Below are 13,073 nucleotides of genomic sequence, written 5' to 3'. Positions count from 1 at the left end.
AATCGCGTCGCCGCTGACGCCACAGACGGGCTGTTGTTTAGTCTGTCAAACCGCGATACACTTCACAGTCGCTTTGATTTCTCAAATGTTGTTGTAATCTTTATGTTTTGATGTAAATAAAGAGACTAAGTTGCTGCAGCGGAATGTTTGAACTTCGTTGAAACGCGAGGCTCAAAGGCATTTGAAAGGTTTGATCTTTAACTTGAATTCACATTGTGCCTCTGATCATTGATCTCAACTCTGTTTGGTTTGTAAATACGGTTGACAAACAGTTTTTAAACGATATTATTATTATTTATTTATTTATTTATTTATTTATTTATTATTATCATTTAGTATGTTTTTCACACGCTTTTCGTCTGTTTACATTGCACTGGGTTCTCACATCATGAGATCCTTTTGAAATGTCATATGATTCATGTTAAAACTCTGACCTAATCAGTTTTAAGGTTTTTTTTTGTTCACTTGCATTTGTATGCTTTTTGTATCTCGTTATTGAAATGCAAAAAAGCTATAAATAAACGATTTAATAAATAAAACAAATGTAATTATGTTTTTATTGGAACATATTTTTACAAGTTTTTTTTTTTTTACATTAAATTTGACCTGAATGGAAAAATAAATAAAACTGAGTCTAATTAAGCATTATTAGTAATAGTAACATATTTATACTAGAAATGGTCATTTTAGTAACCATTTTTTACGGCCATTACTATTTTTTTCTTTTGCATTTTGCATCTCCTTACTGTAATTAAAAAGTATTTTTCATTTCTATAACGCAAATAATAATATTAATACCTATAATGAAAATATTGATATATATTTTTTTAAAATTTAGATATATTTATGGATGAAGTTACATGTATATACATGTATATATTCAAGAAAAAATGTATTTATATATAAAATATTGTTTATATATAATATAAATCATGTATAAATATAAATATTAGAGCTGCAAAATAAATAGTCACGATTAATTGATTCAAACTAAAAGTTTATGTTTGGATAGATGTGTGTGTACTGTGTATATTTATTATTTATTATGTATATTTTAAGGAAAAATATGTTAGATTTATATCAAATTTTATATTTATATATAATATAAATTATATACAACTGTTTACATACAAATACATACAAATAATTTTTTAAATATAAACTTATACATGTGTGTATTAATATATACATAATAAATATAAATAAACAGTACACACACATATAGTATGCAAACATAAACATTTATTTTTAATTGATTAATCGCGACTAATCATTTCGCAGCTCTAATAAATATACATATGCATCTAAATATTCCACACAGTTTATACATGTATATTATATAAACACAAACTTTTATTTTGCATGTGATTAATCACGATTAATCATTTAACAGCCCTATTTAAATGATAACTGTATTAACTATGAGAATCACTGGATGCATGGATTATTAAAATAATGTAAAAACCATTAATTGTATTAAAAACAGGGTTCATTTTCTTAAGTCAAAATATGTTTTTGGGCGTATTTTAGGGTGTGACACTCAGATTCACATGTCTGAACAAGTGATTTCACAATCAGCAGTGTTTGAATCTCGTGATCATGTGTTTTATAGCTTGCGGTCATGCTGTTGTGTAGTGTAAGGTTTGTAGTTTCACTAACTAGTGGCATTGAACTGTCTACAGGTTTACTTTGAAAGACACTCATGGAAAAGAAAGAAGAAGCTTTTTGTATCTCAAGGTTTTGACAAACATACGGCCAAGAAGAGCTTGGAGCTTGTTAGCTCCACCCTTCCCATGAACTTTGCTACATCCTTGTTTGTCCACACTGTCTGTTTGCTGTTCAGAATCCTGGATGAAGCACTACAGCTCTTTTCCTGATCCTTAACTGATAATGTTTTGGTGGAGCTGAAGGTAAAGGTCAGCAGATCTGGGATCTTCTGATGGAGCGGGTAACGGGTATCCATTGGTATGCTGCTCTACGCTCTTGTTTTCCCATACTCACCTGGCTGCCCAGGTATAACCTGACCTGGCTGAAGATGGACCTGATCGCCGGTCTGACAGTGGGTTTGACGGCGGTTCCTCAAGCTCTGGCCTATGCCGAAGTGGCTGGTTTACCTGTGCAGGTGAGCATGTTCTTGTTCTTCCACAGACTGAGACTGAGGAAGGTTTTCTTGACACAGTGTATGTTTGCTTATTTTGTAGTACGGCCTGTATTCTGCATTTATGGGTGGTTTCATCTACTGTATATTTGGGACATCTAAAGACATCACGCTGGGCCCGACAGCCATCATGTCCCTGCTGTGTTCTGCGTATATCGGTGGAGATCCTGTGTTTGCAGTGGTGCTAACACTGCTGTGCGGCGTCATCCAGGCGGGAATGGCTCTACTGAGACTGGGTGAGATGGAAAATAGGGTTAATGTTAACATTTAGACCATAATTTGAATACGTGTTGGTGTGATTAATGCAAAATCTAGGGTAGATAGTCATCTATATGTAATTTTGTTATGTGCTTTTTGTCATTTTATTGCTTTTAATATACAGTCAAGCCTGAAATTATTCATACCCCTGGCAAATTCTGACTTAAAGTTACTTTTATTTAACCAGCAAGTTTTTTTTGGGGACCGGAAATGACACAGACGTCTCCCAAAAGATAATAAGACGATGTACAAGAGGCATCATTGTGGAAAAAAAAAATATCTTTTCAGCTTTTATTTACATTTGAACAAAAAGTGGCATGTTCAAAATTATTCATACCCTTTGCAAACTGTCACAGTCTATGGGAAAATCCAAAGTTCTAAACCATTCAAAATAGTCCAAGCTGTTCTAAAGCATCCTAATTACCCTGATTCATTGGGAACAGCTGTTTTAATCAACTCAACAGGTGAAAAACAGAAGCTCTCTGCTGTTGGTTTGTGGACAGTCAGGAAAGGGCTATAAGACCATATCTAAATGTTTTGAAGTTCCAGTGGCTACAGTGCAATGTATTATTAAAAAATACAAGACGTTCCGCACTGTGAAAAATCTCAGAGGACGTGGTCGGAAGCCAAAAGTGACACCTGTGCTGGCCAGGAGGATAGTGAGAGAGGTAGATAAGAATCCAAGGGTCACCACCAAGGCCATCCTGATGAATCTGGGCTCTGCTGTTGGCAACATCTCAAGGCAGACAGTCCACAGACACTGCACACCGCTGGGTTCCACAGACGCAGACCAAGGAGGACACCACTTCTCCAGATAAGGCACACAAAAGCCCGCTTGGCCTTTGCAAATGCTCATCTGGACAAAGAAGACTTCTGGTCTTCTGTTTTATGGTCAGATGAAACAAAAATTGAATTGTTTGGCCACAATGATGTAGCCTTCATTTGGCGTAAAAAAGGAGAAGCCTTCAACCCTAAGAACACCATCCCCACTGTCAAACATGGTGGTGGGAACCTAATGTTTTGGGGGTGTTTTTCAGCCGGTGGACCAGGGAACCTAATCACAGTAAACGGCATCTTGAAAAAGGAGCAATACATCAAAATTCTCAACAACAACATCAGGCAGTCTGCAGAGAAACTTGGCCTTGGGCACCAGTGGACATTTCAGCACGACAACGACCCAAAACACACAGCAAAAGTGGTGAAGAATGGTTAGCAGACAAAAACATTAACATTTTGCAGTGGCCCAGCCAGAGTCCTGACTTAAATCCAATTGAGAATCTGTGGAGGGAGCTAAAGATCAGGGTGATGGCAAGGAGACCCTCCAACCTGAAAGAGTTGGAGCTCATCACTAAAGATGAATGGGCAAAAATACCAGTGGAGACATGCAAAAAGCTGGTCAGCAATTATAGGAAGCGTTTTATTGCTGTAATAGCCAATAAAGGCTTTTCTATTGATTATTGAGAAGGGTATAAATAATTCTGGACATGCCACTTTTTGTTCAAATGTTAATAAAAGACGAGTAATATTTTTTTCCACTATGATGCCTCTTGTACATCCTCTTATTATCTTCTGGGAGACGTCTGTGTCATTTCTAATAAAATGAATAAAAGTAACTTTAAGTCAGAATTTGCCAGGGGTATGAATAATTTCGGGCTTGACTGTGTATTAATTATATTTTAATTAATTTACATTTTTAGATTAGTTTATTTTTTATGTCATTATTAGTTGATTTAGTACTTTAACCAAAACAAAGCAAAGTCGCTTTTAAGTAGTTATAAACTTTTAAAATAATCATTTATTTATTATTTATTATTTATGATCTATTTTAGTATATTTAAAAAGTATATTTATACTTTGCAGTTTGATAGAGTATGATTGAAATGTTGCCGTCAAGATGAGAAAGCTGACTCAGCTGCCTGTAAATCAGGACCGCCTTGAAAACAGGAAGTTTGTGGGTTTCTTCTCTCACATAACTACGAGATTCGATTACTTCCTGTGCAACTTCCTGCTCACGTCTGTGAAGCCGCACACCAGAATGTAGCAACAGGTTTCAAAATTGTGACTGAGGTTGTGGAAGTGGCTGAGTTACATTAAATTAGATAAATATTTACCTCAGAAGAAACTTATCAGCATTAATATTAATACATATTACTATTTTTCTAAATAATATAACACATCACACACACACAAAATTACATATACATGTTTAATATGTGTTATAGATTTATTAATAAATGAATACATTTTGGATATTTCAGAATTAATAATATAGCTTAAAAAGCTTAATGTTTTCATAAATATAAAGATATTTATTAAAATTATTATACTTAAATATGTATTAAAAATATTTAATTATTAACACAGTTGGAGAAGTTTTCAAATATGTTGTAGCTTCATAATGAAATAAAAAAAGAAACAAATAAATAAACAAACAAAAAAGATAAATAAAAAAAACATATATATTAGTACAATAAAAGTACTTTCTATTATTAAATGTAAATAAAAAAAATAAACAATAAAATAAATAAATAAATAAATTAGTCCAAAAAGCAAAATTGAATGTTTTCATACATAATAATATGTTAATTAATATTTTAAAATGTAAAATATGTACTAATAATATGTATTAATAATACTTGTTGTTAATACAGTTGGAGCAGTTTTTAAATATGTTCTACCTTCATAATGAAATAAAAATAGAATGAAATAAAACAAACAAAAAAGATTAATCAAAGAAGTGAAAATGTTTGTTTTCGAAATAATAATAATAAAATGTTAAATATTATTTTTAATGTTGTTGTTGTTACAACATTTTGAGAAAATAAACAATGAAATATAAATTCATAAATAAATTAAAGAATCAAATAAATAACCAAATAAACTAAACTGAGCATTTGTTTTCAGAAATAATAATATTATATATATATATATAGTATATAATAAATATATAATAAATCCAAAAAAGCTAAATTATTACTTTTTTGTTTATATTTATGTATTTATTTTTATTAATGTGTCTTATTAAAAAAACAGCTGATCTGGTGTTATTAAATATTCTGATATTCTCAAATAAAAAAACTAGCCAATTCATCTTTTCTAGATTAATTAATAAATCCAAGAAAGATCAATTGAATGTTTATTTGAAGTAGCTGATCTTATGCTATTAAATATTCTAAAATTATAATAAAAAAATCATATATATTTATCTTTTCTTGATGAATTAATAAATCCAAAAAAGCTAAATATATATATATTTTTTTTATGTTTTTTTTTTTTTTAATTAATGTGTCTTATTAATTTGAACTGGCTGATCTGGTGTTATTAAATGTTCTGATATTCTCAAATAAAAAAACTAGCCTATTCATCTTTTCTAGATTGTTAATAAATCCAAGAAAGCTCAACTGAATATTTATTTATTTGAATCAGCTGATCTTATGCTATTAAATATTCTAAAAATTATAATAAAAAAATCATATATATTTATCTTTTCTTGATGAAATAATAAATCCAAAAAAGCTAAATAAATTTTTTGTTTGTTTTTATTTATTTATTTATTTATGTTTTTTTTTATTAATGTGTCTTATTAATTTGAACCGGCTGATCTGGTGTTATTAAATATTCTGATATTCTCAAATGAAAAAATCTAGCCAATTCATCTTTTCTAGATTATTAATAAATCCAAGAAAGCTCAACTGAATATTTATTTATTTATTTGAATCAGCTGATCTTATGCTATTAAATATTCTAAAATTATAATAAAAAAAATCATATATATTTATCTTTTCTTGATGAATTAATAAATCCAAAAAGCTAATTTAATTTGTTTTATGTATTTATTTTTATTAATGTGTCTTATACATTTGAGCCAGCTGATCTGATGTTATTCAATATTCTGATATTCTCAAATAAAAAAACTAGCCAATTCATCTTTTCTAGATTAATTAATAAATCCAAGAAAGATCAATTGAATGTTTATTTGAAGTAGCTGATCTTATGCTATTAAATATTCTAAAATTATAATAAAAAAAAACATATATATTTATCTTTTCTTGATGAATTAATAAATCCAAAAAAGCTAAAAAAAAATTGTTTTTATTTATTTATTTATTTATGTTTTTATTTTTTTATTTTTTATTAATATTATATTTATCTTTTCTTGATGAATTAATAAATCCAAAAAAGCTATTTATGTATTTATTTTTATTAATGTGTCTTATTAATTTGAGCCAGCTGATCTGATGTTATTAAATATTCTGATATTCTCAAATAAAAAAACTAGCCTATTAATTAATAAATCCAAGATAGCTCAATTGAATATGTACAGTATTTATTTATTTGTCTTATTATTATTAATCAGCTGATCTGATGTTGATTTTTGTACTCTGTTTGTTCATTAGGTTTCCTCTTGGACTTCATCTCATATCCAGTAATCAAAGGCTTCACCTGTGCCGCTGCTGTCACCATTGGCTTCGGTCAGGTCAAGGTTAGAGTCTCACGCTAGAACAATCACTTAAACCACTTCTCAAGTGTCTTGAAGATCTTTGAAGAGTCACATCAATCTACTGAATTTCTTGTGTAGAATATTCTAGGTCTGAAGGAGATCCCACAGCAGTTCTTCTTACAGGTTTACTACACCTTCCACAAGATACCTGAGGCCAGGTGAGCACACCCAAGGAGCTTTCAGGATTTTGCTAATCCCTGTAGTGTTAAATCATCTAGTCTGAGCTTGTATCTCAATCATCTGTGTTCTCAGAGTCGGAGATGTGATTCTGGGTCTGTGTTGTCTGTTCTTCCTGGTCATGTTGACGCTGATGAAGAATTCTCTGGGTTCGTCTGAAGACGAGGCTCCTCTCCTCGTCCGATCTGCCCGAAAGCTGGTGTGGAGTTTAGCTACTAGTGAGTGCTCTAAAATCTCTTGTGAATCTATAATTTAACCAACAGATATTTATAGACATTATTCTTGTGTTACAGTCCGAAACGCTCTGGTCGTCATCGCAGCGACGGCTGTTGCGTATTCCGTGGAGGCCACTGGACATCATTTCTTCAGTCTCACAGGAAAAACCGCCAAAGGACTGCCTCCATTCAAAGCCCCGCCCCTTTCAGAGACTGGAGCCAATGGCACGGTGATTACATTCAGTGACATCACAAAGGTGAGATATAGTAATGTAGTTTTTGATTCAAATCTTTCATAGCTTTTGATGTCAAAAAGAGCAGCCCGAAAAACAACAACAAATACTGCACAATTATATTAAGAAATGCATTATTAATTTATTTAAATTTTTTTGATAGAATTTTTGGTAGACTTTTTTTTTTGTAAGAATGTTTACAAATGCTGGAATACAATATAATTATATTTGATTTAAATTTATACTTTAGAAATAAATTAAAAAAATGAAAACAAATAAATAAATAAACAAAAAGATTTTTATTTAAAATAATAATAAAACATTAAATATTGTTTGTAATGTTGTTGTTACAACATTTACAAATGTATACTTTAGAATGTAAATTATTTGAGGCGCTTAAAACACCTTTAAAATTATATTTTGTAAATAAAATGTAAAATATTCATATTAAAATTATTTCAATGTTAATTAAATATAAATAAAACCTATTGTAATAAAATAGTACATATAGAAAATATATAGAAATAAAATTGAATGCATTGAAATAGATGAAATAATAAAAATATGTTGTATAATAATATAAAATAATCAACATTATTCTGTTATTTGTAAAATAATTTTAATATTAATTAAATATTAATATTTATATAAATTAAATATGAATAAAACCTAAAGTAAAACCTAATTTAATAAAATAGTATGCATAGAAAATATATAGAAATAAAACTAATGTTATGATGAAAATATATAGAAGTAAAATTAAATGCATGAAATGGGTGAAATAATAACAACAAATATTTATAATAATATAAAATAATCAGGATTATTCTGTTATTTGTCAAATTTTTCGATATTAATTAAAAATAAATAAAACTTAAAATAAAATCTGATATAAATTATGTATAGAAAATATATGGAAATAATGAAATATAAATATTAATATAGTTAAATATAAAAAAACTAAAATAAAACCTAATATAATAAAATAATATGTATAGAAAATATATAGAAATAAATATAATGTTATGATGAAAATATATAGAAACAAAATTAAATGCATGAAACAGGTGAAATAATACAAATAAATTGTATAATAATATAAATCAATCAAGATTATTCTGTTATTTGTACAATTATTTTAATATTAATTAAATATAAATTAAATATAAAAATCAAAAATATTTAAATATTAATTAAATATGAATATAAATTAATTTTAAATAAACTCTAATATAATAAAAAATATATAGCATATAAAACAATCAAGATTATTCTGTTATTTGTAAAATTATTTTAATATTAATTAAATATAACAATAAATTAAATATAAAAATAAAACAAATTATTTTAATATTAAATATAAATATAAATTAATTGTAAATAAAACTAAAACCCTAATATAATAAATAATATATAGCAATACAATAAATGCATTAAATATATAAAATGTAAAATATTCAATTATTACTATTATTTCAATAGTAATTAAATATAAATAAAACCTAATATAATAAAATAATACATATAGAAAATATATAGAAATAAAGTTAAATGCATTAAAATAGATGAAATAATAAACATAAATTATCCAGATTGTAAAATTATTTTAATATAAATTAAATATAAATATATAAAAAAAACTAATATAATAAAAGAATATGTATAGAAAATATAATAAATTGTATAATAATATAAAATAATCACAATTATTCTGTTGTTTGCAAAATTATTCAAAAGATGATTATTGTTAATACAATTTTATGTAATTTATTTAAGATTGAAAATTATTAGAGGCAACTGAAACACATTCAACATATAAAAGCATGTAAAATATAAAATATTTAAATATTAATTAACATTAAATAATCTTTAAATTAAAAAAAAAAAAAATATATATATATATATATATATATATATATATATATATATTTATACATACATGCCATTAAAATAGATCAAATAATAAAAATAACTGGTAAATAGATAATCATTATTATTATATTGATTGGAAAATAATCACCATTAAATGTGAAACTAAATGTAGTTTTATATTTATATTTATTTTAATATATATATAATGTAAATTATAACGATGATTATATTATATTATAAATATAAAAGGTTGTTTCTATAAATATAGACTTATATAACTTTTAAATATATATTAAAATAACTTATGTAATATTTAAAAAAAAGAGTCACTGTACTAACGCAAAAAATAATGACTTTTTTCTATGCACTATAAATGTCAGATGTATAAACCCTCAAATTAAAAAAGGTTTTTATTTCTAAATGTTAGAAACTACATCATATCAGTAGAATAATAAAATATTTAATAATAATATTCAGTATAATATAAAAACAGTGCTGTAGCACCCTCTTGTGGCCTCTTTGTGGTACATGAACCCCAGAAAATGTAGCTGTCCTGTATTAGTATAATACTAGTCAAAGCATATGTGACAATTTAAAGATTAAAAGTAGCCAATCAAGCAGAATAGTGATCATTACTGACCAATCAGGTGTGGTTTCACAGGATTTAGGCGGCGGTCTGGCTGTCATTCCTTTAATGGGCGTCTTAGAGAGCATCGCTATTGCAAAGGCATTCGGTAAGAACTTTTTAAGTGTCCTAACTTCTGTATATACCAGCACAACTGCTGTTTGGCCACATCTAACACTCTTTTCTCCATACAGGCAGCAAGAATAACTACCGTATCGATGCCAACCAAGAGCTCTTTGCAATCGGTGAGAGTTTTGTCCTCACTTACAAAGTTTAAACAGAGTGTAAACCAGTCATTTCTCATTGTAATGTTGTTTCTGCAGGTCTCACAAACATCATGGGCTCGTTCGTGTCGGCGTATCCTGTCACGGGGAGCTTCGGAAGGTCCGTCTGCAAGCTAATACTCAATACTAAAGTGTCTGTTGGTTAAGTCCTCATTTTGTAAGTGTGTTCATGTGTTGTGTCCTAACAGAACCGCTGTGAACTCTCAGACTGGAGTGTGTTCACCTGCTGGAGGGATCATCACAGGTAACACACAAACATGCTCGCCGTGTTCAGGTTGACAATTAAAATGTGGCGAATGTCTAAAAGTGCGTTTTTGTGCAGGTGTTATAGTGCTGCTGTCGCTGGCGTTCCTCATGCCGCTCTTCTTCTACATCCCTAAAGCGTCACTCGCTGCCGTCATCATCTGCGCCGTCAGTCCCATGATAGACTTCAGAGTGCCAGTCCAGCTCTGGAGAGTCAAGAGTGAGACTTTACTACACATATCTGTCTGTCTGTCTGTCTGTCTAATTTTTTTTCAATATTAATTAAATATGAATGTAAATTAAAACCTGAAATAAAACCTAATATAATAAAATAATATGTATAGAAAACATATAGAAATAAAATTGAATGCATTAAATATATAAAATGTAAATATTAGAATATTAAACTTATGTCAGCATTAATTAACTATAAATAAAACCTAATATAATAAAATAATATGGATATAAAAATAAAATAAATGCATTAAACATATAAAATGTAAAATATTAAAATGATATCAATGTTAATTAAGCAATAAGGTACGAGAGGCCTTATTGCTGTTATAAAACGGTTACCACACAATAAAAATATTAAAATCAAAAATATATATTAATTTATATATATTAAGTTGTATGTTTTCATAAAGTAAAATCATTAACTGCCTTCCGCTGTAAAAAGTAGTCCCTAACTGCTGCAGCTGTGTTTACGTTGCTAAGGGTGGTTGCTAAGGGGGTTCAATGATACACAAAACCGTTGAGTGAAGCGGTCATAGCAGTGCCGCATCATGAATACGACACAGCTGCTGACCAATCAGAATTGAGGAATGGAACTAACCGTTTTATAATTAAATATAAATTAAATATAAATAAAACCTTCACCTAATACAAATGATTATAAATGCAAATTAAATAGAAATAAAACTAAAACTAAAATGAAATATAATATAATATAATATAATAAAATAATGTGTATAGAAAATATATATTTATAAAATTAACTGCATTAAAATTGATAAAATAATAAAAATATAATAATATAAAATTATCAAGATTATTCTGTTATTTGTCAAACTATTTCAATAATAATTAAATATAAAAAAAACTTTAAATGAAACCTAATATAATAAAATAAAATAATGTGTATAGAAAATATATATAGAAATAAAATTAGGTGCATTAAAATAGATTAAATAATAAAATAAATTGAATAAATATATCAAATAATCAAGATTATTCTGTTATTTTTAAAATTATTTCAATAATAATTAAATATAAATATAAATTAAATATGAATAAAACCTAAAATGAAACCTAATATAATATAATATAATAATGTGTATAGAAAATATATAGAAATACAAATTAATGCATTAAATATATTTACAATGTAAATCTTAGAATATTATATTATATTATATGAATGTTTATTACATATAAATATTATTACATATAAATATAAATTAAATATGAATACAACCTATTATAATAAAACAATACATATAGAAAATATATAGAAATAAAATTAAATGCATTCGAATAGATGAAAATGTAATTTTCTTAATGTAAATTATTAGAGGCATCTGAAACACATTTAACATCACTGTGTATGTAAAATATAAAAAAAATACTTTAATTTAAATACTGATTAAATATATATATATATATATATATATATATATATAATGTATTACAATAGATAAAATAATCAAAATAACTTGTAAATCTATCTCTCTATGCAGTAAAATCTCATTAAAATGTGGTTGTTTCTCTCAGGACTTGATCTGCTGCCGTTCCTGGTGACGTTTGTGGTCAGTTTCTGGGAGGTGCAGTACGGCATTGTGGGAGGAGTGGTTGTTTCTGGTTTCATGCTGTTGTACACTGTGGCCAGACCCAAAGTCAAAGTGAGTTTCTAGTGTTTATGTTTATGAAATAGCTGTATATGATAAATGCAGACTGTGAGACTTTTATTCTAGAAATTCACTTTCTGTTTGAGTTTTAGCATGTGTGCTGATAGAAACCACTAAACCAAGACTTAAAGTTACTTTTATTCAACCAGCAAGATTTTTTTGGGACTGGAAATGACACGCACACACACACACATATATATATATATATATATATATATATATATATATATATATATATATGTATATGTGACCCTGGACCACAAAACCAGTCATAAGGTTAAATTTGACAAAACTGAGATGTATACATCATATGAAAGTTCAAGCTTTCTATTGATGTATGGTTTGTTATGATATGATAATATTTGGCCGAGATACATCTATTTGAAAATCTGGAATCTGAGGGTGCAAAAAAATCAAAATACTGAGAAAATCACCTTTAAAAGTTGTCCAAATTAAGTTCTTAACAATGCACATTACTAATCAAAAATTACATTTTGATATATTTATAAAAGGAATTTTACAAAAAATCTTCATGGAACATGATCTTTACTTAATTTCCTAATGGTTTTTGGCATAAAAGAAAAATCAATAATTTTGACC

At 27.6% G+C, this 13,073-nt stretch overlaps 1 protein-coding gene across 1 annotated transcript in view; it reads left to right on the top strand.

The window, feature by feature from the left end:
* The first annotated feature begins 56 nt into the window (after positions 1 to 56).
* The window catches only part of slc26a11 (solute carrier family 26 member 11), a 15,335-nt gene continuing 2,318 nt past the window's right edge, over positions 57 to 13,073 (top strand). The window contains exons 1-13 of the mRNA XM_073843607.1: positions 57 to 188; positions 1,683 to 2,122; positions 2,202 to 2,394; positions 6,814 to 6,899; positions 6,996 to 7,075; positions 7,170 to 7,312; positions 7,388 to 7,566; positions 10,076 to 10,148; positions 10,234 to 10,284; positions 10,363 to 10,423; positions 10,512 to 10,567; positions 10,646 to 10,786; positions 12,340 to 12,467. Coding sequence (XP_073699708.1) covers positions 1,940 to 2,122; positions 2,202 to 2,394; positions 6,814 to 6,899; positions 6,996 to 7,075; positions 7,170 to 7,312; positions 7,388 to 7,566; positions 10,076 to 10,148; positions 10,234 to 10,284; positions 10,363 to 10,423; positions 10,512 to 10,567; positions 10,646 to 10,786; positions 12,340 to 12,467 — 1,374 coding nt within the window. The 5' untranslated portion in view covers positions 57 to 188; positions 1,683 to 1,939. The remainder of the gene's footprint in view (positions 189 to 1,682; positions 2,123 to 2,201; positions 2,395 to 6,813; positions 6,900 to 6,995; positions 7,076 to 7,169; positions 7,313 to 7,387; positions 7,567 to 10,075; positions 10,149 to 10,233; positions 10,285 to 10,362; positions 10,424 to 10,511; positions 10,568 to 10,645; positions 10,787 to 12,339; positions 12,468 to 13,073) is intronic.

The sequence above is a fragment of the Garra rufa genome, chromosome 7, assembly GCF_049309525.1.
Source record: "Garra rufa chromosome 7, GarRuf1.0, whole genome shotgun sequence".
NCBI classification, from domain to species: domain Eukaryota; kingdom Metazoa; phylum Chordata; class Actinopteri; order Cypriniformes; family Cyprinidae; genus Garra; species Garra rufa.
This window is presented reverse-complemented; position numbering and strand designations above follow the sequence as displayed.